General features: G+C 39.8%; 1 protein-coding gene across 2 annotated transcripts in view; it reads right to left on the reverse strand.

Moving 5' to 3' along the window:
• CHD7 (chromodomain helicase DNA binding protein 7) overlaps window positions 1-27,130 on the reverse strand; it is a gene marked incomplete at both ends in the record, with an annotated part of 139,980 nt that overhangs the window by 20,183 nt on the left and 92,667 nt on the right. The window contains 11 exons of one of the 2 annotated variants that reach the window (XM_080694933.1): window positions 918-1,077; window positions 1,549-1,748; window positions 4,490-4,695; window positions 4,785-4,895; window positions 8,307-8,486; window positions 8,721-8,888; window positions 9,518-9,713; window positions 10,258-10,468; window positions 19,964-20,219; window positions 21,415-21,558; window positions 26,355-26,531. The exons of the other annotated variant lie outside the window; for it this stretch is intronic. Of the exons in view, the coding sequence (XP_080551059.1) occupies window positions 918-1,077; window positions 1,549-1,748; window positions 4,490-4,695; window positions 4,785-4,895; window positions 8,307-8,486; window positions 8,721-8,888; window positions 9,518-9,713; window positions 10,258-10,468; window positions 19,964-20,219; window positions 21,415-21,558; window positions 26,355-26,531 (2,009 nt within the window). The remainder of the gene's footprint in view (window positions 1-917; window positions 1,078-1,548; window positions 1,749-4,489; window positions 4,696-4,784; window positions 4,896-8,306; window positions 8,487-8,720; window positions 8,889-9,517; window positions 9,714-10,257; window positions 10,469-19,963; window positions 20,220-21,414; window positions 21,559-26,354; window positions 26,532-27,130) is intronic. 2 annotated transcript variants of the gene reach the window in all.

Consider the following 27,130-nt stretch of genomic DNA (forward strand, 5'->3'; position numbering starts at 1 on the left):
TCCATTCCCAGTACTGGGGAAAAAAAAAAAGTATACTGAGGATAAGGGGGGAAAAAAATCAACACATACACATGTCAGCTTAATGTGTACACACTTAAAAGAGTTCTAACCAATTAAATAAATTTGAATTAAATATTCCTCAATTACTCATACCTTCCTGGAAATAAAGGTAAAAAGGATTTGATCCTAGGCTCATAGGATCTAGCAACTTAGATATTCTTAAAGCAAAAATAATATGTAAACTCCCCAGACAAACCACTAGAAGCAGTCCACTGAACATGAGGTTGTATAAGCTAAACATAATTCTCTTCCACATACTGGCTAAAAAAATCAGTTATGTGCAATGTTCACAGAGGGATTATTAATAACAGATAAAGGTGGAAACAACCCAAGTATCCCACAGACAAATATATAAACAAAATGACATATGCACACATTGGGATAGTATTCATATTATAAGCCATGAAATTCTGATAAATACTACAACATGGATGAATCATAAAACCATTATGGTATATGAAATAAGCCAGACACAAGACAAATACTGTATGATTTTGCTTATAAGATACCTTCAATGAACAAGTTAAGTAGAATGGTAGTTACCAAGAGCTGGGAAAAGGGCAAGTTATTTGTCTAATGGGTGCAGAGTTCCCACTGAGGTGATGAAGAAAAGTTTGGGTGTAGATAGTGGTAAGAGTACACAGAATTGTAAGTGGAATTAATACTGACTAATTCACTTACAAATGGTTAAAATGCTAAATATCCTACTGTGTATTTTTTTCACATAAAATAATTAATCAATCCCCTACAGGTCTTGCCAGCATATTACAAGAAAAATAGGGAGGCTAGATGAAGGCAGCAACTATTGAGTTTAATAGTCTTAACACTGTATTGTTTTTAGAGACTCAGATGCCTACTTGTTGCAGTGGTGCTTCAGGTGCTTCTTGTAGCTATCCTCCTGGAACAGGGTATCGGGGTTGCAGCTGGCCAGCCAGTCAGCATCCTGCACCACTGGCTGTGTGCTCTGGGCTTTCACCTTCTTCCCTTTCCTTCCCCTGGGCACTGGAGCTGACAGACCTAGAAGCCAGCAGTAGCAGCATAATTACCATCATCATCATTGAAGCCTTTTACACTCTTAAGTTACAGTGTCAGAACCAGCCGGGCGTGGTGGCGCACACTTGTAATCCCAGCTCTTGGGAGGCTGAGACAGAAGGATCACACAGGAGGTTTGAAGCCAGCCTCAGCTACTTAGTGAGGCTCTCAGCAACTTAGTGAGACCCTATTTCCAAATAAAATAGAAAATAGGTCTGGGAGTGTAGCCTGAAGGTAAAAAGCCTCTGGGTTCCATCCCCAGCAACACACACACACACACACACACACACACACACACACACACACACACACACACAATACAGTGTCAGAACCAGATAATGCATGGTAGGAGGGCAAGGAAATATAGGGTCTAGGTTGTATCTCTTTATCAGGGTGTGTCATAAAGGCTTCTGGTGGCTAGGACTCTGAAGCACAAGGAGCATGAACCAAACTCACCAGAATGATTAACCAAGGCACGAGTCTGGCCATCAGCTGTGGGTGTGATCAGATCCCAGATGAAGCTCTTGATATTCTCATCCCCTTTGTAATGGTTAAGACAATACACCAGGATGGTTCTGCAGATGGTTTCTACATCTTGCTCGGTGAGTTGGCGTTTGTAGCGTCCATGGGAAAGGATGTCAGTCCACCGGCCCCAGCTGTAAAGCAAATAGCCAGCATGCAGAAGGTGCCTTTAACTATAGATATGGAGTTGTACCTTAATAGGTATCAGTAATTGGAAATCCTGGGTTAAAACTAGCAATTTTACATCAGGTGACAGGAATGTAACCCAGGTAAAAGAATTAAGGACCCTCTTACCAGGCTGGACCATAAATTCACTATGCCTCAGTATAAGAGTTGAAAGGCCATTGAAATATTACCTTTCACTGGCTTTCTCAGGCAGATACAGGCTGGTGACAGGCATTTTCAGAATGAGAATGCAATCTAGGGACCTGGAAATTGTACACCCTGTTTCCTTCTGGTACGGCTTATATGTCTGGATGCTGATCAACCATTGAGATAAAATATGACCTAACATAGGCATAACTACCCCCAAACCAAGAATTCAATGCTGAGGAGTATGGCTGCATTGATCTACCACAAAGGGATACCACAGTACCTACTGAAGGATTGTGAAGGATTTGAGGTTCTTTTCAAAACAGGGAGGAATAACACCCAACTATAAGAACACTCATAGGACAGATATTCAACAACTCTCAGGTCCTCATATGAAAAGGGTGGAGGCAAGCAGGTTACCTGCTGCTGACCCTTACCTCCCGCTTCATATGTCACAGCCCCAGGCTGCAGTGTTGTGCTGTGCCTTGGCTGTCAGCATGTATAGGCAGCAAACAAAGGGGCAAGAAAGAAGCAATGTTGCCTCAGCCCCATCTTCCCAGGGCAGCTATAGGCCATGCTTGGCCTTGGCACACCCTGCCTAGTCTCTGCCGCTCCCTGGTCTTCTCTGGCTCCTGTGAACTTTATCAGTCCCTCCGATGACAAGGCTGGCCCTCACCTCTAAGACTTTGGACACACTGTTCTCTGTTCTCCCTATGCAAACTCCAACACTCCCTCTTACCCTGGTTGATTCATGATGTCCTTGTTCACAGACTGTATGTATCACTTTCTGTGGAATTCCTTCTCTGACCCCTTCTGGCCCCAAATGTGGGATGAACACCAGATCTCTATCTTATAGGAGGTGCTGTGCTCTTATGCTCTCCTATGCTCTGTTGGCTGAGTGCTGCCCGGTCACAGCACCACCACTGCATGCTGCCATTTCTGCTTGCTAACCTGCCTGAGAAAGCAAGTGGAAGCAACAAGGATTTAGATGGATTTTAAGAGTCTCTCTCTGCCTATATAAGAATAGGTAGAGAGAATATCCAACTTGCACAGATAATGGCAGCACTGGCAAAACTGCTGTGATACAGAGTGGGCTTCTGCTGAACTTCACGCATTCCATAATAAACATTTTTTCACCACTCACTCTGTGTCTGCTTATACCATACAATGCACTCAGGACAAATATTAAAAAGTCCCTGTCCTCGCCGGGCGTGGTGGCGCACGCTTGTAATCCCTGTGCTTGGGAGGCGGAGACAGGAGGATTGCGCTGGTTCGGAACCAGCCTGGCTGGCTTAAGAGACCCTGTTTCCACATAGAAAAGTTAAAAAATAGGTCTGGGAGTGTAGCCCGTGGGAGTGTATCCCGGAGGTAGAAGGACTTCCAGGAACCCCAGTCCCACCAAAAAAAAAAAAAAAAAAAAAAAAAAAAAAAAAAAGTCCCTGTCCTCAAAGGGCTGCTAAATAGGAATCTAGCAGAAGAGGAAGATGATTTAGGTCACAGAACACCATTGATAACTGCAAGAGAAAGTCCTAGCCCAAGTGCAAAGGTGAGGCCTGTGCCGGGCATCCCAGGAAAGCACAGCAGGCCTATGTGTTGAGAGGAGGAAGTTTGCTCTCAGCAATGAAAGAGCCTGTGCAAAGACTGAGACCAGATAGTCATGGATGTCGAAGGAGATGGAATGGTTTGTCTGAAGACAGGTTTGGACTGCCAATAGAAAAGAACCAACAGGACAGACAAGGGCCATCTATAGAGCTCTGTATACCATGTGAACATCTGCTTGTATCTACTCTGATCTAATGGTGATCTTCTGGAAGAAACCAACACAAACAAGTTGTCATCAGATCTACAGGAAGACTGCTTGGGTAGCATTTTTTTTTTTTTTTTAAATTTTAATGGAAACTGCCTACAGTACCACAATTAGTGAGAAAACTCTTATTTACTGATTCAGGTATTTACTGAGCATCCTACCATTCAAAGTAAGGTGTGTAATGCCACAACAATTCAGAGATGAATTAGATATGGATCCAGCCATGAGAATCTGTGATCCATTAAGAAAACAATACATTCACAGGGTTGAAATGACCACTTGTGCTTTGGAAGAATGTTTCAAAATGAGAAGACTGTGTAAAGACATCACCACTCATCAGTTGGAAAAGTTTAACAAGTGAGAGTCTTGTCTTAGACATTTTTTATTAACAGAAAATACATTAAAAGATCACTATAGTCATAAAGTTTATACAATGGTGAAAAAGAAAAACATTTTGTAATGTTAGACTTTGTTCTGGGTTATTAATAATAAGTAAATTTAGACCTGCCGTAATTCCTTAAGGAACAAACTGCACCCCTGGCTTCTGGTGACTTTTATCCACAACCAGGAGGACCTAAACAACTTGGACTACTTTAACCAAATGACCTACATGCTGTGTAGTTACTGCAGAGACAAGCATTTGACTGCATTAAGGGAAGTCATACAGACTCAAACACACATAGTTTTTCGATGCCAAAAGGGAATTCTAACTACTGTCAAATTAAAATTCTACTTTATGTAACGGTTCCACCTTACCCATACACAAGCAGATTCTTCTCCACTCTGAAGCACTCACTCCTGGCATAGCCCTGTGACTTATCCTGTGGCCGCCGTGGCTTCACACAAGGCTTTTCTTCGGAATCACTTTCCAAGTCGGAAAACTCCATCAGCTCATCCTCCTTTACTGCGCTGTATAACCTGGTCTGTTTTCTCACTCTTGGAGTGTCAATAACCAGGTTGTTCTACCAAAAGAGCAGATACACTTAAATCTTCTGAAAGACTGACCCCTGAGTTAGATCAGATGGATGACTGAATGGGATTTCTTACTCACCCTCCCATTTAAGGCATCAATATCCAATTCAGCCTTCTTGGCCCACTTTTGCCAGAAGTTTGGATCATCTAAGGAAATATCTGTCCTATTTCCAGATGCAACAAAACTGGCCTAAAGGGAAAAGAAACATGCATTACGTTGAGATGTTACTCTCAAAGTCAGAATGCAAAGCAGCTTTTGTTTATTAATTTACTCAAACGTATGCACGCTCCTCCACTTGGGGGGACCTGACAGTCGATGACACTGGGATGAAAGACTGTCCCTCAGGCAGCTGGCTCACTGTCTATGGTTGAGGCAGAGCAGGAAACACAGGCACACACTACAGAATGATAAATGATATGCAACAGAGGTATGTACAGGTGCAAGTAATGCCCAGAGGAGGGCCCCTTGCCCAAGCAGTGCACTTCTGGAAACTGAAAAGGGTCTCTTGGGAAAATAATGCTTGGACCTTACTTTAAAACAATACAAAAGCAGGAAAGCATGTGGAAATCTTAGAAGAGCATGTGTAAAGGCAAAGGAGAGAAAAAAATCAACAAAGGAAGAACAGCCAAAGGGCAAGAAGGTGACAAAGGCAGAAGCCAGATCAAGTCGGGCCTTCTGCGTGCTGTTAATAGAGTCTGAACTCTATGCTGAGGGAGCTGTGAGCTATTTGGGAATAGGAGTAATCTCAAGATAGACATGAGCATATCCAGAGTCACATGCTAGAGAGGGCATACCACTATCTGTCATACCACTATCTCACAGGATGAAGGGTAAAACAGGCCAATATTAGTTTAAGAAAGAATAAGGACAGAAAAACAGATATAGTAAAAATGAAGAACAAAAAAGACTGTCTAGAAATACATTCTTTAAAAGACAAAATTCATGGAGGTAGGGTCTGGACAAATAGGAAGCATTAATGAGGAGCAAGAAGTCAGGAGAAATCTCAGCACTCAACTTTAGCATTTCAATGGTTTTACTCAGATGGACAGAGAGGGTGTGTGTGTGTGTGTGTGTGTGTGTGTGTGTGTGTGTGTGTGAGAGAGAGAGAGAGATAAGTTTGACTTTGCACATGTTGATTGTATAGTGTCTGTGAGAACTGATGAATGAACCTGGGGGAAAAAGAAAAAAAGGCTGAAAGATGTGAGGGTGAAGGTATTGGGTCAGGGCCCAGAAAAAGGCCTATACAAACTACAGAAAGGCCTGTACAGACTACAGCAGCAGAGACAACTGGATACACCTATGCACAAAGAAGAACCGAACCCCTATATATCACATCACATATAAAACTCCTCAAAAGAGATCCAGACCTAAATGTGAGGGTAAACACCATAAAACTCATAGAAGAAAACAGGAATAAATTATCTGTGACCTTGGGTTAGATGATACACTAAAAGCACAAGTAAGAAAAGAAAAAAACCTGATAAACTGAGCTTCATTAAAAGTATACTCCATGCTGGGCGTGGTGGCGCATGCTTGTAATCCCAGCATTCGGGAGTCTGAGACCAGAGGATCGTGGTTCGCGGACAGCCTCGGCTACTTAGTGAGGCCCTCTGCAACTCAGTGAGACCCGGTTTCAAAATAAAGAATAAAAAATAGGGCAGGAGATGTAGCTTGGAGGTCAAATGCCCCTGGGTTCCATCCCCAGACCCGCAAAAAAAAAAAAAAAAAGAGTATAGTATATTCCAAGTCAGGTGTGATGGTGCATGCTTGTGATCTCAGTATTTGGAAGGCTGAGACAGGAGGATCATAGGTTCACAGCCAGCCTCAGCTACTTAGTGAGGCCCTTTATGACTTAGTGAGACCCTGTTTCAAAATAAAGAAAAAAATACAGCTGGGATGTAGCTCAGAGGAAGAATGCCTCTGGATTCAATCCCCAGTAATGGGGGAGTGGGGGGGGGAATCTGAACAAAATATTTGAATAAACATTTTTCCAAAGATTACATATTTCTGGCTAACAAGTACATGAAAAGATGTTCAATATCATCAACGAAATGCAAATAAAACCACTCCACACCCACTGGATGGTTTTAATTAACAAGTCAGATAATAACTTTTAGTTAAAGGATATGAAGAAAATAGAACTTTAATACATTGCTGTGGGAAGAAACACAGTATAGTCACTTTAGCACATAGTTGGGTAGGTCCTCAGAGTTAAATTGATACTAACATATGACCCAGCAATCATATTCCTGGTATGTGTCCCCCCAAAAATAAAACCTGTGTCCACATGAAAAGTAGTTCACAAGTATTTATAACATGCTACAAAATGGATGTACCTCAAAAACATTATGCCAATGACTGAAGCCAGATACATGCTTAACTCTAGACGAAGAAACCAGATAGATGCTTAACTCTATGACAGCTCTAGAGTGGGCAAATCTACAGAGGAAGACAGTGCATTCGTGGTTTCCAGGCACTGCGGTAAGGGAAACAAGGGAGGAGGGATAGGGACTAACTGATAAAGAGCATGAAGATTTTTCTGGGGTGATAAGAACATTCTAAACTTAAAAGACAGAGGTGATGGTTGCAGAAGTCAATAATATGGGAGACATATTAAAGTGCACACTTTAAAACAGGCAAATTTTAGCTGGGCATGGGGCGCACGCTTGTAATCCCTGCGCTTGGGAGGCTGAGACAGTAGGATCGCAGAGGTTCGAAGCCAGACTCAGCTACTTAGTGAGGCTCTCAGAACTTGGTAAGACCCAGTTTCCAAATAAAATATAAAATAGGTCTGGGAGTATGGCCCGGAGGTAGAAAGTCCCTGGGTTGTACCCCTAATACCACCCCCAAAATAAAAATAAATAAAAATAAAGATAGGAGTGATTTAATCATTCTTATAGACCATTTCAGGAATCAGAATCTTGAGATAGAAGAGGATGAAGATAGAACTGTACCTCAGAAAAAACAGATAAGCTGCTGGGCGTGGTGACTCACGCTTGTAATCCCCGTGCTTGGGAGGCAGAGACAGGAGGATCGCTCTGGTTCAAGCCAGCCGTGCTGGCTTAAGAGATCCTGTTTCAAAAATATAAAATAGGTCTGGGAGTGTAGCCCAGAGGTAGAAGGGATTCCAGGAACCCCAGTACCACCAAAAAAACCCAAAAAACAAAAAACAAAAAACAAAAAAAACAAAAACAGATAAGATGGGGTCAAGAACACAGGTGAGCTGGGTGGCACATGCCTACAATCCCAGCTACTCAGGAGGATCACAAGTTCAAGGCCAGCCTGGGCAACTAAGTAAGACCCTGTCTCAAAGTAAAAATAAAAAGGGATAGGGATGTAACTCAGTAGTAGAGTGCAGTGGGTTCAATCCCCGGTAACACACAAAACAAAAAGAAAAAACAGCTGAAGAGACCACTGGTGCCATATACACAAATAAGAACCCGAAATACAAGGAACATTCTCTGTGTTGGAACTCCCCAAGGAGTTAATTGACATAAAGAAAATGTCAAGCATGCATCTTGTGAGCACCTTCATAAGGTGCTCTTCCATGAATTCTACTGTGCTGCTACAGAAAACTGGGCCTCATGACACAATCCACACCTTAGCAAACGTGGACCCTTTTCCTTCAGACTCGATGGTGATGGTGTGGGTTCTCCGTAAAAGGATCTGGTCAATGTCTTCTTCACAAAACTTAGACCCTTCATCCTCTTCATCCATGAGTGCACCATAAGCCCCTTTTCGTAGAAGATCCTCAATTTCTTTCTTGGAAAGCTGTTGTACCTGTTTTAGAAAAATATTTAAAATTTTAAAAGTTATCTAAAATTAGAATGCTTATAGACTAAATAAATGGTTCCTTTCCCTCAAAGAGAATAAATCCAAGAGAAATGCAACAAAATAGCTAAAAAATTCTGATGTAGGAAAATAAACAAATGAGAACAATAATTTCTTACTATTATTAGCTAAATAAAGAAAAGAGCCAGAATAACTGAATGGTTGAGGCAAGTGCCATTTTACCCCATTGGTAGCATTTTCTCTTCCACTCATGGACTGCAGTACAGCTTTATCCAGACCAAGCTTCAAACTAGCCTTGTCAAACATTTCCCTTTCATAGGAATTTCTTGTAATCAGCCTGTAGATTTTCACAGATTTGCTCTGTCCTATTCTATGACATCGTGCCTGAGCCTGGAAGGAAAAGAACAAATGGCTATTACGATGCACTGAACTTTTGTTTCCCCTCCTCCCCCAAATTAACAAGCTGAAACCCTGAGTCCAGCATGACAGGATCTGGAGGTGAGAGCCTAGAGAGGTAGTTAGGTTGTGAGGGTGGAGCCTTCCCGAATGGGATTGGTGCTCATACAAAAAGAGGCTAGAGAGTGAGCTCGCTCTCTTTCAGCTATGTGAGGGAGGACGCAGCGGGAAGACGGCATCCTGTAAACCAGGCAAAACCCTTACCAAGAATCCAACCCTGCTGGCACCCCTGAACTCACACTTCTGACCTCTGAAACTTTTGAAAAAAAAAAAAAAATTATTGTTTAACCCACACAATTTAGGGCATTCTGTTACAGCAGCCCAAGCTAAGGCAGCTACCAAAGAAAGACAAGTTCTAAAATTTAGAGTTTAAAAGATTAACATACTAAAAAAATTTATTCTCATATTATTAATAAATTCATCACTAGTTGGTTGATTTCTCCTGAGTCATGGGACAACACTCAGCAAAGACCCAACTTCAACTGACTAGTTTGATGGGTGATTCTCTATCATAGCAGAATTAGTACTAAGTTAAGGCATTAGAAAGATTTCCTTGTGTTTACCTGGAGGTCATTCTGAGGGTTCCAGTCTGAATCAAAGATGATGCAGGTATCAGCAGCAGTGAGATTAATGCCTAACCCTCCTGCCCTTGTGCATAGGAGGAAAACAAACCTATCAGAATCAGGTTTGGAGAATCTATCGATAGCTGCCTGGCGGAGGTTACCTCTTACTCGGCCATCAATTCTTTCATATGGGTACCTAGAAAATATTGATATTAATAAGGAGGCCTGGCAAACAGCTAGATATACTCATTCTTTTTTTTAAGTATTAAAACATGGGGGGAAAAACAAAAAAAACATGGAGTAATTACGAGCAGAACAATATGACTTGGCAGAAATAATTTCAGAGCAAACAGAGCTTCTTATAGTTTTTCATACAGTTGGCTGAATGCTCAAAGATTTTATTTTACTTCTTCAGTGAAATAGCTGAGCTCTAAAAATAGCTGACCCTTGTAACAGCAAGATAACAACTGTAATTTTAAGCAAGATTTTAAACAAGAACTATTCTCCCTTAGTCAAATGAAGGCAATGAGGGAAACACTGCCCATTAAAGTATGCTGGGTCTGCCTGTATTATCAAACAAAGTAATTTTATATACAACTACAGTTTTTAAGAGGAGAGGGGACACATTTTTTTCCCATTCCACTCCCTTTATCATCAATGCCACATCTAGGTGAACCCCTTGGAGCCTGTCGAGAAAAATTTTTTTTCCCTCTTTGTTATTCTGACATGGTGGGGCTCACCGTCTCTGAATGAGGTAGTCTTCCAGTATGTCCAAGCAGCGCACCATCTGGGAAAAGATAAGCACCCTGTGGCCACCAGCCTTCAGTTTTGGCAGCAGCTTGTCAATCAGCACTAGCTTGCCAGCAGCCTGGATCATTGCCTGGAGCTGAAAATCTGGAGACTCTGCATTGTGTGTTTCTTTAAACTCTTCCAAAATTTTCTCTTCAGCACCTGCAGAGATTGGACAGCATAATGTGAATACTGCAAAAGGTTTTTATAACTAAAAACAATAAATTTGCTTTCAAAACCCACCACAAACTGTAGGAACCAGAGCACCACACTCTTGTTTATGCACAGGAACCCATCCACTTACTTGAATTGGATCTACACGAAATCATGTCCATATATAAAGGGATCAAAGTTTTAAGCATAACACATTGAGGCATTTAGGAGGGAAATCACATTTTCCAACAAACAAATGTTTGCTGTGTGTAAAAGCTGAATTTCAACAACAGACTGTCAAGCCAGAAGTGGCAGAAACAAGCCAAGGGCCAGATACCTACAGAAAATTTGGAACCTAAATTGCTAAAGAAATAAAGAACTGTTTACTAGTTGAATATAAACACAAACAACAAAATCTGTTCTGAAACTAAGAAACAAAGGGATAAGAGTCCTAACAAAGTACAAGGGCAGTAGTTTGGGTCTATAACTGCACAATAATATAATTAAAAGGACTATAAGAAAGGAAGTTCATTTTTTTGGTAATTGTTAGGAATTTTTGTAAGGAATCTTAGCATGCATCTTCTATTGCAATCTCTAAATCCCTTTCCATATCCATTCCTACCTGAAATTTTCCTAAAATACAAAAATCGCATCTTGAATCACCCAAACCTTTTATAGCTAAAACAAACACAAAACTGAAACAACCTCTTTGGTGTTTACTACAAGCTCTCTATGTGTAACCCTCTTTTTCTCATAGCTCCAGGTAGATTTTTGCTTTTTCAAAGATCTGGGTGCCTTAACAAAAGCCTCAAGAAAATGGGCCCTCCCTCCTGACCCCTCACACACACTCTGGAAGAAGAAGGCCAAATGCCAAGCTGGAGTCATGGTGGGCTAACCAGGGCAGGTCGCTGTGCTCAGTCTCCCATACCATGGAGGATGTCTTCACCTGCTCTTCAAAAATACAACAAATTCTAGCATCTGGGATCCAGCCTTAAATTGTCAGAAACTTTAAACTAAAGTTCCTACCACTGACTGTAAACATGGAAACTAATGACACACAAGATGGGGATACAAAAACTTCAAAAAGGCTTTAAAGGTTGCATCGGACAGACAACTACATCCACTTAGAAGATACTTCTGCAACAAGCAGGAGCAAAAGAACAAGCCAACTTCCATTTTAAGGGTGCTTATGGAACTTACCTATGACATGGTCATATGCAGAAATATAGCTTGTATTTAACTTGTAACTTTGTGTGTGTGTGTGGGGGGGGGTTGGGGGTGGATCCCAGAGGCATTTGACCTCCAAGCTGCACGCCCTGCCCAATTTTTTATTATTTTGAAACAGGGTCTCACTGAGTTGCAGAGGGCCTCACTAAGTAGCTGAGGTTGTCCACGAACCGCGATCCTCTGGTCTCAGCCTCCCAAATGCTGGGATTACAAGCATGTGCCACCACGCCCCACTAATTTGTAACTTTTGAGTAAACAAAGAACTCACTGAGAACATATTAAAGTCACTTACTGTCTTTACCAAGCACCTGGCCTTTCACAAAGCTCACCACCTTCACAAAAAGGGGCTTGACAGAGAATGCCAGCTCAGTGGAATTGTTGGATCCTGGCTCCTCTTCTATTTGAATAAGAAGCTAATATTTAGGACTGTTGTCTAAGTATAGAAAAAGAACCCGGGTTTTATAAAGAAGATTTAAAGTACAAAATGGTGTGTAAGAGAATTAACAAGAATGTTCTTCAATGAAGTTGAATGACATTTTTCCAAAAAAATTCAGAAACTCAAGTTCTAGATTCAGCTGAAGGCCTTCAACAGGTGAGAAATAAATTTTAAGCCCATACATGATGGTAGAGCTTAAAAAAGTCTGTTCTTTTCTAGAATATATTATAAGCTCCTTAGAGTTCAGAAATAGATTTTACTCTTATAATTATTTTTGTCTTAATGAAATTACAAATCCAGAGTTGGGTGTGGTGGTGCACGTTTGTAATCCCCGTGTTTGGTTGGGAGGCTGAGACAGGAAGATTGCGCAATTCAAAGTCAGCCTCAGCTACTTAGTGAGGCTCTCAGCAACTTAGTGAGACCCTGTTTCCAAATAAAATATACAATAGGTCTGGGAGGATAGCCGGAGGTAGAAAGCCTCTGGGTTCTATCCCCAGTACCAGACCCCCCATTACAAATCCATAATCAAAATAAAATTAATACTTTAGTAGTTTAAAACAAGCTAATGATTTTTTTTTTGTATGTGTGGTACTGGGGATGGAACCCAGGGGTACTATATCTCTGAGCTACACCCACACCCCTATTTTTTATTCTTTTTATTTTTGAAACAAGATCTCACTGAGTTGTGAAGGGCCTAAGTAGCTGAGGCTGTCCGTGAACCACGATCCTCTGGTCTCAGTCTTCCAAATGCTGGGATTACAAGTGTGCGCCACCACACCTGGCTAATTAATATTTTTTAAATGAGGTGATTTTGACAAAATTACTAGTTTGGTCAAATTAGTAGAGAAATCTAAACTTTTTTTTTTTTTTTTTTTTTTTTTTTTGCAGTACTGGGATTGGAACCTAGGGGCATTCTACCTTTGAGCTACACTCCCAGCCCTATTTTTTATTCTTTATTTTGAAAAAGGGTCTCACTAAGTAGCTGAGGCTGTCTGTGAACTGTGAGGCTTCTGTCCCAGCCTCCTAAATGCTGGGATTACAAGTGTGTGCCACCACGCCTTGCCTAAACTCATTTTCTAAATTCATTCACTGATAAAAAAAAAAGTAATTCTTCTGCCTTTCAATGTTACCAATAGTTTCTTATAATGGATAGTAAAAGAGAAAAGATGCATTCTTTCTTACCTGACAAAAATCTACTGTTAATTTTTTTTTTTTTTTTTTTTTTTTTGGTACTGGTGTTCCTGGAAGCCCTTTTACCTCCAGGCTATACTCCCAGAACTATTTTATACTTTTATTTGGAAACAGGGTCTCTTAAAGCCAGCGCAGCTAGCTTAGAACCTGTGCGATCCTCCTGTCTCTGCCTCCCAAGCAAGCGCCACCACACCTGGCCTACTGTTGAATTATTAATTGAGCTCTTTTTATGAATTCAAGTTCTTCAAGTAGTAGTGAGCGTATACTAATAATACTTCATTTAAAAAGCAATATTAATCCTTTGCCTTTTTTTTTTTTGGTAGGAGTGGTGCTGAGGATTGAACGTAGTGCCTTATGCATGCTAGGCAAATGCTCTACCACTGAGCCACATCCCCAGCCCTACAATTCTCTTAACAAATTACAGCAACATTGAAGGAAAGAAGGCAGGGAATGTGTTGGGGAAGAAGGCAATTTCTACCTTCTGGTGTCAAAGTTGAATCTTCAAAATTATCAATTAAAAATTTATACTGACTTCCGGGAAGATGGCGACCGAGAAAAGCGGGGCTTAAGAGCCCCGCTAACAACCAATCTCCATTACCACAAGATCAGCGCCTTTGATAGCCAGAAAACACCATCACCAGAGAAACAAAAAAATCACCAGGCTCCAGAGAGAAAGCTGACTGAGAACAGAGCTCAGAGCCATAGAGGAGATACACTGGCCTCACCCCCGAGGACGCGGCAGCGGCGCCATACTGCCGGAGGCAGCGGCAAATTAACCGGACGGCTACAGCAAGCCGAGGTGAGCTGCTGCGGAACAGCCAGGCGGGATTTCTCGCCGCAGGTAAAATCTAAAGCTCCCAGTGGCTGAGCTCAGCACACGCTGTAGGGATTCAGAGTCAAAATCAAAACCAAGAAGAAATACGCCAGCCTCACGGCCGAGGGTGTAGCAGTGGCGCCATATTGCCACCGGCGGCAGCAGCAGAGAATTCACCGAATCCAGTACAGCTACATCTGCGTACTCAAGAACAGTGAGTCAAATTGCGGGCCACAGAGGAGAAATCCCAGTACTGTACTCCCTGGGACTTGACCCAGTGGGGGAGGGGTGGTGGCAGAGATATCACACCATAGGAGAACGTGCAACCTGGCACCCCCCACAGTCTAAAGCAGCCTCTATCGACTCTCTGGGTCGGAGACTCTGTGATAAAACCCAGTAAAGGAGTAGTGGGGTCTGAGATACTACTGACTCGAGATCCAGAACACCTTAAGTGAAGTCATAGTGACCCAAGGGAAGAACCCAGAGAAGGCACAAACTTCCGAAATCATGGGAAAGAGGAATAATACTGGAGCAATCAATGTCCACAACCCCACAACATCAGAACCCGATAAAACTGAAAATCAGAGATTTCTAGAAGATCAAATCAGGAAAATAACTGTAGAAATAATAGAGGTGCTTCGAAAAGAACTCAGAGAGAGCCAAAAAGAGATAAAGGATGCAATTAATGAAGTAAAGGCCTCAATTCAAAGCACAAACAACCGATTAGACCACATGGAGAACAGAATCTCACTCTTAGAAGATGAGCAAACCAAAAATAAACGCATAGTTTCTAATCTAGAAAAAAATATCCGACAGCAGGAATCTGATATTGAAGAAATTTGGGCCCATTTTAAGAGAGCTAACCTAAGAATAATTGGAATAGAGGAGGGAAAAGAAAGTGAAACCAAAGGGATCAACAATCTCTTCAAGGAAGTAATAGCAGAAATTTTTCCAGACATAGAGCAAGAGGTCGATACATAGGTCCAGGAAACTTATAGAACTCCCTTTAGACAGGATCGGAGAAGAGGATCCCCACGCCACTTAATTGTCAAAATGACCAATGTGGAAGCCAAGCAGAGAATCTTAAAGGCAACAAAAGCAAAGGGCCAACTGACATTCAGAGGCAAACCAATTAGAATCACTCCAGACTTCCCAAACCAAGTTATGAGAGCCAGAAGGGCTTGGAGTAACATATTCCAAACTCTGAAAGAAAACAACTTCCAGCCAAAAATTTCCTACCCAGCAAAACTTTCTATCAAATTAGATGGAGAAATAAGAAGCTTCCATGACAAAGAGAAACTGAAGGAATTTATGTCTTCAAAACCAGCACTAGAGAAAATACTCAAAGAGATTAACTACAAAGAAGAAATAGGTAGCACACTCCAGAACTAGAGAAACAAGATTTTCCATCCAACAGTCAACTAAGATTGGTTATCTGTGGAGATTCATTACTTATGTTAGTCTTTTACCTATCTCTAAAGGGTATTGTTTGCCTTTATTGTTGTTAATTTCTAGGATTTCTAGTTGGAATATTAATATACCTTCAGATATAGCATTTGGAAATATTTTATCCCATTCTATTAGTAACTGTTAACTCTGTTTACATTGTCTTTGGATATACAATATTTTTTTTATTTTTTAGGGAGTATGTATACTCTTCTGTTGCCTGTGCCATTGAAATCATAACCAAGAAATCACTGCCAATTTCAATGTTGTGAGGTTTAATGACCCAGATTTTCTCCTAAAAGTTTATAGTCTTAAGATTTATATTTAGGTCTATTATCTATTTTGAGTTAATATTTGTATATGGGATTAGGTAAGGGTCCAATTTTATTCTTTTCCATGTAATTATTATTTTTTAACAATATTTAGTTAAAAGATTAATATTTCTACCACCAAATGTTCGTGGAAACCTTGTAAAAAATAACTTGACAATATAGGGAAGAATTTAGCTCTAGGCTTGTATTTAACTCCAATGGTTTATATATCTGCCTTTAGAATAGTACTACACTGTTTCAATTATTGTAGCTTTATATGGTTTGAAATCAGAAAATATATATCTTCTAGCTTTGTTCTTTTTCAAGATCGTTTTGGGTACCTAGAGTCCATATTCCATATTAGGATTGATTTTTTTCTGAAAAATAAATATATAAATATATGATAGTTTCACCTAAAAAATAGAAAAAAAATATTCTCTGGTAAGAAAGAAAGCAAAAAGAAATATTGAAATGTTATCTTTAAGTCACCAAAAGCTTGGTATCAGACAAATGAAACTGTTATGTGAGATTATCATTTTTAATTTTAGATAAATTGCCATAATACTAGATGTCAACTACTAAGCCAAGCATGGGAGGGAGGGATAGGGAGAGAATGGGGTGGGGATTGGGTGGGGGCTGACTGGGAAAAGTGTGCATGTATGTCTACAAAAGTATGTATCCTACTATGATGTATGAATACAGTGCACCAATTTAAAAAAAAATAACTTGACAATATAGGGAAGAATTTAGCTCTAGGCTTTTATTTAACTCCAATGGTTTATATATCTGCCTTTAGAACAGTACTACACTGTTTCAATTATTGTAGCTTTATATGGTTTGAAATCAGAAAATATATATCTTCTAGCTTTGTTCTTTTTCAAGATCGTTTTGGGTATCTAGAGTCCATATTCCATATTAGGATAGATTTTTTTTCTGAAAAATAAATATATAAATATATGATAGTTTCACCTAAAAAATATATATATATATATATATTCTCTGGTAAGAAAGAAAGTAAAAAGAAATATTGAAATGTTATCTTTAAGTCATCAAAAGCTTGGTATCAGACAAATGAAACTGTTATGTGAGATTATCATTTTTAATTTTGGATAAATTGCTATAATACTAGATGTCAACCACTAAGCCAAGCATGGGAGGGAGGGATGGGGAGAGAATGGGGTGGGGATCGGGTGGGGGCTGACTGAGCGATGTGTGCATGTATGTCTACAAAAGTTTGTATCCCACTATGATGTATGAATACAGTCCACCAATAAAAAAAAAATTAAAAAAAAATTTATACTGATAACAGTATTGTAAACATTTACCAAAAATAAACTGGGAATGGATTATAATAAGCCCAAATATCTTGTTGGCTCTGCTCTCAAGTATGGCTAGTACTACACTTAAAAGTGTGTGTATCTGGCTGGGCAAGCTGTATTCTTGGTGTGTGTAATTACATAATTTTTTTTTTAACTACATTTCCCCCCCAAAAAAAGGGCATAAGAACACCTGCTTAACAGACTCTTCATAACCTGTTGTAAGGACAGAGGAGTTCACCTGAAAGTGTGACCAATTAGAACAAATGCTATAGATGCCAAGTCTCAAAAAGTCCAAGAGGCTCCTGAAGAAAAAATGAACCATGTAGGGTGACCCTGGAGAACAATCAGCCAAGGAAGAGATCCAACAATCGTGTATTCAGGGAAAACACCCATCAACGCTCAATGCATGTAAATAACATGTGACCAAACAGGGCAAGCTTGATGGCACTGGGGTGGGTCTTTTACCACCGTCACTGAGATCACTCCTCCCAGCATAGCTTCCTGGCAGCATTTGAGTCCTTCTGTGAGCATCTCCTTTTCTCTTCCTTCCCCTTGGAAGCTGCTGTTATTTATTTTTACCAGCTACTAAATGCAAAAATGTGTGTGCACACACGTATCCTCTGCTCACACAACTGGTGTAAATAGAACCTCAACCCACCAACAGGCTGGTGATACTCATCATAATGGCCTTACAAGCTCGTAAAAACATTTGGATTAGCATGCTGGCATATTAAACATATAATCATCCCACACAATACTCTCTTCAGAAGATAAATCTAAAAATACTAATTTTAAAAAAGAAATCCAGGCCGGGTGTGGTGGCGCACACTTGTAATCCCCGCGTTTGGGAGGCGGAGACAGGAGGATCGCGCAGATTTGAAGCCAGCCGTGCTGGTTTAAGAGACCCTGTTTCCAAAAACTAAAAAAAAAAAAAAAAAAAAAAAAAAAAAGGTCTGGGAGTGTAGACCGGATAGAGAAGAAGCTGGGCGCACGCTTGTAATCCCCGCACTTGGGAGGCAGAGACAGGAGGATCGCGCAGGTTCGAATCCAGCCGCGCGCTGGCTTAGGAGACCCTGTTTCCAAATAAAAATGTAAAAATAGGTCTGGGAGTGTAGCCCAGAGGTAGAAGGGCTTCCAGGAACCCCAGTACCACCAAAATTAAATAAATAAATAAATAAATAAATAAATAAATAAATAAATAAATAAAATTAAAAAATAAAGAAATCCAGTGAAGTAACACGAGAACAGTGGCCTCAGGTTCTATGTTCTGAGCCCATCTTGCAGGCATGGACTACTTTTTGTCCTAGAGTGAAGGGACTGTTGGATCCAGGGTGGCTGATGGGTTTCTATGTTGTAAAAGGGGGAAAGATCAGGAACTCTTTTAAAAATCAGCTGTCTTTGGACCTCAATGGACAATGAAAAAGAAAAATGTGAGCCTTGTTCCTTTTACTGGAAAGCAACTTAACTGCCCTGCTGGCCAAATATAACTGTGCAGAGATACCCTGAGTAGCCCACTCTCACCTTACTATATCCTGCCCAGATCACAGCCACAGCCTCTGAGCTTATCTTTCTGCTCATCCTTCCCTCCTCTCATCCGTTCTATCCTTTGTTGTCCAAGTCATCATCCTGAGTCATATGTCCAATCACTGCTCACTTAAACACTAGTCTCTGGAGCCGAAGTCCCATGTACCTGAATTCAAGGCCTTCACAGCAGGGGTCCACTAGTTCCCACATGTGTCTTATACTTTGGGCAAGGAACCTCTTGCTTTTGTGCCATCCCCTCTTTGCTTGCATTTGACTTCAACCTAAATATCTCACTGCTGTCATCCTGCCTGGCAAAACCCTTTCTATCCTTAAAAACTTGTCTCAAACAACATCATCTTTAGATATTTGTTGTAATCTCGCTCCTTTCTCCTGCTGGAAGCTCCTTGAAGGGTGTACTTCCACAGGTGTAAAACAGCATCCCTTAAAAATTTTTGGAAGCATATTATTGGAGGGTTTGTCCAAATGAGTTATGCAGCACTCTGGGTTTAGTGAAGGAAAGAGCCATAAATTCCCCATCAGTACCACCATGGCCAAAGCTTTATGATCCCCTCTCATAGATAATCAGTAATAGAAGGCCTCAGACCATGAGGAACATGAGGATATTTTCCAGCAAAGCTTTGTGACCAATGAGAACTGCTGTCCTGTGTCAGAGATACTTGTTAGCACCTCTGATGTTTTTTCTTTTTGGTACTGCAAATTGAAACCGGGGCATTCCACCTCTGAGTTAAACCCCCAGCCTTTTCTATTTTTATTTTTTATTTTTAAGTAGTCTCACTAAGTCAGCATATACCAGCTTTGACTCTCAATCCTGTCTCAGCCTCCCAAGTATTGGGTTTACAGGGTGTATATCATTCTGCCTGAATAGCGCACACACACACTCACACACCAAAAAAAAAAAAAAAAAAAAAAAACCTCAGCTGAGGCTAATCTGTTTTTGGCTGCTAGCACTTCTGGTGATTTCTAGCTATGAAGCAAGATGCCTAAGGAGGCAGGAGGCAGGCAAGGTAAGATCTCACTTCCAAGGCATGGGAGCACCAGCACTCAACTTCAGCAACCACAGAAGGAGGCATCACAGAGAAGGGAGCACTAGAAGAACCAACATGAGCAGACTGGGAAGCACCAACAACAGGCCATGAAACCCTCAGTCTGGGGCTAGAACAGGGTCTCTGGATCCTCGACCATCATTCAGATAAGTTTGTGAGCAGGCAGGCTTACCGTTGATTAGGTACGGATGATTGCAGCACTTCCGCAATTCCATCATAGTGTTTAAAAGGTTAGGTACGTTAGCTTGTCCACCACCTTTGGAAAGAAATGTAAAATTCTTCTCAAGGATGGCTCGGTAATATTTCTTCTGAATGTTTGTTAGCTCAACTTCAATAATAGTTTCTTCTTTGGGGGCCAAGTTCTTTTCTACATCCTCTTTGAGACGTCTCAACATCATTGGCTTTAAAATAGCTTGAAGTTTTTGTACCTAAAAAAGGACCTCAAGTAAATACTGGCATCATGGTTTGCTTACATATTAGAACATAGTCTAGCATGAAAAATTGGAATCGTTTTATTTATATACTGTCCATATCCATTTCTAAAAGCCCAGGAAGGGTATAAAGGAATTAATCTTTCAGCTTTCATTAAGAGAAATGCAAGGAGGCTAGGCTAGAAGATTCTGTATCAAATGTTTCACCTACACAAGTGTCCCGAACAACCAAAGGGCTTGAAAAGTACACAGCAAGAAAAAAACAAAAAAACAACAAATTTATTCATTTAACTTTCCTTTTCATCTTTAAGCCAAAGGGATGAGGAAGAGCAAAGAAACCATGTCAGAGTGCTAGGCTTCTGTTTTCTTCTTTTATACACAGAACTAAAGAGTGGGAAGGAGGGAGCCAGGAGTTATCTAGTCCTGCATCAATGGACACACAGAAATCTCACTCTTTGGTTCCTTTTCCATTCATTGGCAGTAGGATACAGCTCGCTCGCTCTCATGCACTCACTCTCTCTCCGTGTGTGTGTGTGTGTGTGTGTGTGTGTGTGTGTGTGTGTATAAAATTTTAGAAAAGTAAAACAAAACAGACTTCACTGTGAACTAAGCTAAGAGGTTTTAATTGTGGAGGGGCTACATAAACACTAAAATTTTGAGCCTAACTACACGTTTATTTCAAATTTGCACATGAAACACAGCAACTAATACCCATGCAACTCTTACCAATGTATAAAGTAGCCAAGTGCTTTTCATATATAATACCTCATTTATTTCTCACAGAAATCCTCTGGGTTAGTTATGCTCCATGTATTTAGAATAGAAACCCCCCAAACACTAGTAGGCAAACAGCTCTACCAATTTCAGGGGCTTCTAACCCTATCCCCAGAAGTACATGTAGTAAAGCCACCAACCTGAACAACACCGAGTACCTTGGCAGGTATACAACCTCTCTATGTAACTCTACAACCCTCCATGAGGACAGACAGACAAATGGATGAACAAACAAGAAATCTTGAGGGTGATGACTTAATGCCCAAGGGAAGGATGAATACACAGAACTCTGACTACTAGGTGGGGGGGGGGGCCCAAGATGATTTACATTGTAAAATTTTAGACATGAACACTTTGTCATTCTCATGAGTTAATCTCCAATTTTACGACTGAAACACAGGTTGAGGTGGTTACATACCTGCTCTTCTGTTTTTAGATCACCAAATTCTTGCATAAAGGTGGTTTCTGAAGGAAAGCGACTTGGTTCCAAGAAGTGAAGCAAGCTGAAAAGCTCTTCCACAGTGTTCTGCAGTGGAGTCCCGGTAAGCAGCACCTTGTGTTCCTACATCAATGCAAGGAGAACAACTAACCAAGTGGCAACAAAAAGAGTTTCTTACCACTAACACAATTCAGCACCCACCCACCCTATGCAAAGTATAGAAACAAGGCATAAAGATAGAAACATAAGACCAATGTGGTTTTTGCTTCAGATCATCAGATATGTGGAGGGTCCTCTCTAGAACTCTGCAAACTCCTTCAGTATGTCTGGGCATTTTGTTTCTTCTGAAGGTTATTAAGTCAACACTTTAGCAGGATAGATTTCTAAGTCCCCTAAATCTCAATGCCTTTTCTCCACCAAAGTTAAGTTTTTCCTTTCCCTAAAATCTCTAGAATCAGAGGCTTCCACACGTCTTTTTGTTCTCTACATCAACAGTGCTCTCATCTTTCCATCTGCTTCTTACATGACTCACTTTGGACAAAAGTGCTTCTAAATGCAACAGCATATGAAAAACTATTTTCTTCTGCAAAAAATTTCCAACTAGCAAAGAGGTCAGCTTGGTTTTTAAATACTACAATCACTTAAAAAAAAAAAGAATTGGATGTTATTTCTAACTTTGGTTCTTTGAACCAAATTGTTTTCTAAATTTCCATTTGAGAGATTGTTCTCTAACTTGCCCTATGCAGCTGCCCCTTGTCCATCTATTTCTAAATGTTCAACACAGAGAAGATGTTTTAAAACAACCAGTCTTAACAAGAGTGGCTTTATAAATCTTAACAGTCATACACTTTCTTTTTTTCTACCTTTTCTCCTCTCTCAATAGAGGTCTCCAATTGAAGATTCAAGGACTACTATGACCTTCATGTTCACTAAATGCATAAAGAGCTAGAAGTCTGTAAATCAATTCAAGATCTTCTAATATAGAACCACAGGGTGGGGGGTGGGAGGGGACAGGTCATAATCACTGATATACCAAAGTCCTGAATGACCTTATGTAAGATTTGGTTTTTAAATAAAGTACTGTCACAGGTTCAGAAAAGAAATTATTGCAGTTGAAGAGATGTACATTGATGTATGCTGACATTTTATTGACTATCTTCTAGTTTTCTAACATTCTTTATTACTAAGTTAAATTCTGAATATTTAATCTAATGTTTTAAATTTGTCAATTTAAAAATAATTTACTTTAAATAAGGAAAGGAACTCTTTTTGATACTGCTTCCTTTCAACGGCTGGTTAACAGGGGAATAAAACCAAAGATTACAGATATAACCCTTTTGTATATCTGCATATGAGTGAAATAAAACCAGGCTTCAGTTTGAAAGTAACAATTTTAAAATATGTAGCTAATATACACAGCATCGCAAAGCATCCTTTATGAAACACAGGCTATCAAGTGTAACTACTACCTCTAAGCTAAACTATGCCAGTAGATAGGCTTTTGCCCTGAAAAATGTTACTACTCCTTTAAGTTCTGATGGAGTGATATGCAGTTAGCTTCATTTTAGAGACTAACTTGTGTGAAGTACCTGGCAATGAAAGAGGAGATAACAGAATCAATGAAGAACTACCATGACCTCTTCCAATTCGGGACAAGGGGCAGCTTGCTTTCCCAGAGCTCCTGTGGAGATGGTGACTTGCCCCTCCACATACCATCTTTACAAACATTTACTTTGTCTTAGGAGAGAGGAAGATGAGTGTTTTCCTCTTTGGTTTCCTAAAAATGAATTTGGAGGATCAATGGCTTTTTCATCTAAAATGGTCTTGGCTCAGATAGCAGCAGTTCCCTAAGGCTTGCACTGAAGTTGGGTACAGTTACAACTCACTTTTTTTTTTTTTTTTTGGTGGTCCTGGGGGTGGAACCCAGGGGCTTTCTACCTCCAGGCTATATTCCCAGACCTATTTTATACTTTATTTGGAAACAGGGTCTCACTAAGTTGCTGAGAGCCTTACTAAGTTGCTGAGGCTGGCTTTGAACCTGCGCGATCCTCCTGTCTCAGCCTCCCAAGCACGGGGATTACAAGCGTGCGCCACCACGCCCGGCTACAACTCACTATTTTAAGGATGACTTATTCTAGAAAAAAAAGCATTAAAGGGGGCCAGTGTAAAAGATCTAATTAATGTTTATTTTAGGAATTTAAGTACCAAGCAATGAGCTGTACATTACTGCACAAATATAATTATATTCTGACTATTCTGAAATAAAGATTATCCAAAAAAGATTATCTAGAAAATAAACATTTTGTTCATATGCTAATTGAAGATTCTTCTTCAGCTAGTCAAGGATGAGTAACAGGTATACTGAGTCCTTAGGGTGACCCACAGAGCTGACCTCTTCTGGCATTGGGCAGCCTTCTCTGTCTACCCCAGTATAGCATGCAGATAGTATAATTTTCTACAAGTGTCATTATAAAAATCTTTAAGGTACACTATAATATGTAATAGAAAAATTAGTTGGATAACAGTTCCTACTCTGTTAATACAAGTATAAACAGTAAATACATGTGATAGAAAAAAGTGTCACAGTGACAGTCCTTCACAGATGAGTACAAATTAAATTCTATCGATGTCAACCCAATTTGTACTCATCAGTGAAGGACTGTTTTGCAGTAACAATTTACCATTTGAGAACATATGAAATAATGAATATGTGTAAAAGTATGAATGAAGCATGGTTAACCTGGACACTCATTGTTAGGAGTTGGGGGGGAGTGAGAAGGTACCAAGCACAGTCTGAAGTATGCCGTTTTCAATATGATCAACATAAAATAAAAAAAGAAATAATAATTGAATATAACTTAGATAAACTCAGCCAGATGACTGTTTAAACCTTCAGGAAAAGGGTCATATAACTCTCCCTTAGTGGATCACCACGAAGGTGAATTCATACTCAAAAGATACGTTTAGATAGATCTGCAGCATTAGTATTGACCTGTGATTATAGATTTACTTTATTGTAATGCTAAAGTATCGCCAGAAGAGACCAGAGATGACAGAGAACAACTTCTCTTCATCCATACACCCACTCCATGTCAAGACTATGTCCTGATTCCATCCATTTACTCTCACTTGATTTGTGTATTTGGCCACCAAATAATAGCAAGACTTTTTGCAAAAGACTTAGGACAATGATTAGTAATAATTCATTAGGGAGAAAAATGAAAATCCCACCCTAAACAGGATAATTCAGTCAGGCTTCTTCCTTTAAGCAAAACTAGAATTTGCCTGTTTTTAATTAAAAGAATAGCTGGCTAATCCAATCCCCTTAATTTAAGATTAAAAGGAGCCACTTCAAAGAAGCTGAAACAGAAAGCATTTAGGTGTTCTTTTCAGTAGTTCCTGTCTTCAGTAAAAAAAAAATCTATAGCCATAAACATACAGAAGATTCTTTCCCATCACCAACCTTCAACTAACAAGACATCAAATTAATCTACAGAAGTCAGCACTGAATAGATTAAAAATATCTTACCTTTTTGAAACTTATCAAATCATCCAAAACATTCTAAATGACAATAGCTTTGCTTTCAAATTGCACATTAAAAAAAAAAAAAAAAAAACACTGGCCGGGCTTTGGTGGTGCATGCTTGTAATTCCAGCATTTGGAAGGCTGAGATGGGAGGATTGCGGTTCGTGGACAGCCTCAGCTACTACTTAGTGAGGTTCTTTTCAACTCAGTGAAACAAAATAAAGAATAAAAAATAGAGCTGGCAGTATAGCTCAGAGGTAGAATGCCTAGTGAAGCCCTTTGCAACTCAGTGAAACAAAATAAAGAATAAAAAATAGAGCTGGCGGTGCAGCTCAGAGGTAGAATGCCCCTGGGTTCCATCCCCAGTACCGCAAATGAATGAATGAAAGAAAGAAAGAAAGAAAGAAAGAAAGAAAGAAAGAAAGACAGACAGACAGACAACTGATGTAACCAACTTGTAAACTATGGGTGGTGGTGGTGGGGGGAGCCCAAGGATGACAAATCATGTAGCAATTTACTCTAGGATATTGCGTACACACACTACAGCCTGGCAAGACAAATGGACCAAGTTCTACTCCTCCTGTAATATGCTATCCCATGATATTCCTGATAATAAGAAAAGAAATAAGATCTAGAAAATCTAATCAGAAGGACCTGACTACCTCTTTTGAAGTTGGAAGGGAGTGGGATAGATGTGGTGTAAAATTCCTGATCGACTGTAAGGGTTTTGTAATGTCCCAAACTTCTAGGCATCTGTCAGAACTGAACCGACACTAGATATCCTTGTCCAGCTTCCTAAGAACCAAGTGGCCCCACGATGTCACAGCATAGAAGCCCCAGAACATAACTGGATTATCATTACTGAAATAAAGCTGAATCTGACAGTTAATGGACAAAAGGTAAAGCAAATACTTAACACTTACTTGAGTGAACATACTATGATTATGTTCTGCCATGAAATGACTGCTTAAAAACACCAGCATAGCCGGGCATGGTGGTGCACGCTCGTAATCCCTGCGTTTGGAAGGCTGAGACAGGAGGATCCTGCAGGTTCAAAGCTAGCCTCAGCTACTTAGTAAGGCTCTCATTAACTTAGTGAGACTCTGTTTCCAAATAAAATATAAAATAGGTCTGATAGTGTAGCTTGGAAGTAGAAGGCCTCTGGGTTCCATCCCCAATACCACCAATAAATAAATAAATAAATAAATAAATAAATAAATAAATAAATAAATAAATAAAACCAGCAGCATACAGTGTAAGAGTCAGAAGGCAATTGTAACATTTGAACAAGCAAGAATTCAAAATATACCACAATACTAGAAAGGTTTTGCAGATGCCCTTCACAAGCATCAAATGCGGAGCAGCTCAATGGAAACACTGAATGATCACTGACCAAGTCCATCATCTTGAGTCCCTCCAACAGTTTGCAGTTCCTATTCTTTAGCCTGTGGGCTTCATCAATGACCACACAACGCCATGGGATATTTCGCAGCTCTGGACAGTCAGTCAAAATCATCTCGAAAGTAGTGATGATGGCATGAAACTTGTAAGACCCCTTTATCACTCGACCCTAAAAAACAACTCAGAATTATTACTAAGCGCTAGTGATTACACCATTAACTTTGATGATGAATAAATAACATAAACTATATGTATTTTTTCCCTTTGAAAACACATTCTGTTTTCAAGTTATTTTAGAGGCTACAAGCTATTATGATAAAATGGAGTTTTAAAACTTTTCCTTTTTAAAAAAATTAGAAAATTGTTAGTAAAATTTCTGCCTCAATTTCCTTATAAATCACATGCAGTAAAGTGCCACTATATGTACCCAGTCTACTTATGCCCAATAGAATCTAGCAGATGAAAGGTCGAAGCGACTGGATGATAAAACTTTTAAAAATTTCTTTAATGTTTTATATTTTTGTAACTCATTGTATTCTTTAAATATTTCTTGAAACCACTAAAACATTTGAAAAAATTCAATTTTTTTCACGTATTTCCCAAATCTCAAGAGGGAAAAGAACTTATTTCCCAAATCTCAAGAGAAATATTTTTCTACTTTTATTTAACTGCATGTCAGATTTTATACTTAAAAGAACAAACATATATACATAGTAAACTCTTATTTCCAATGACAAGATAGACATCAATTTATTTATAACCTATACT

The sequence above is a fragment of the Muscardinus avellanarius genome (assembly GCF_963383645.1).
Source record: "Muscardinus avellanarius genome assembly, chromosome: 4".
Taxonomy (NCBI): domain Eukaryota; kingdom Metazoa; phylum Chordata; class Mammalia; order Rodentia; family Gliridae; genus Muscardinus; species Muscardinus avellanarius.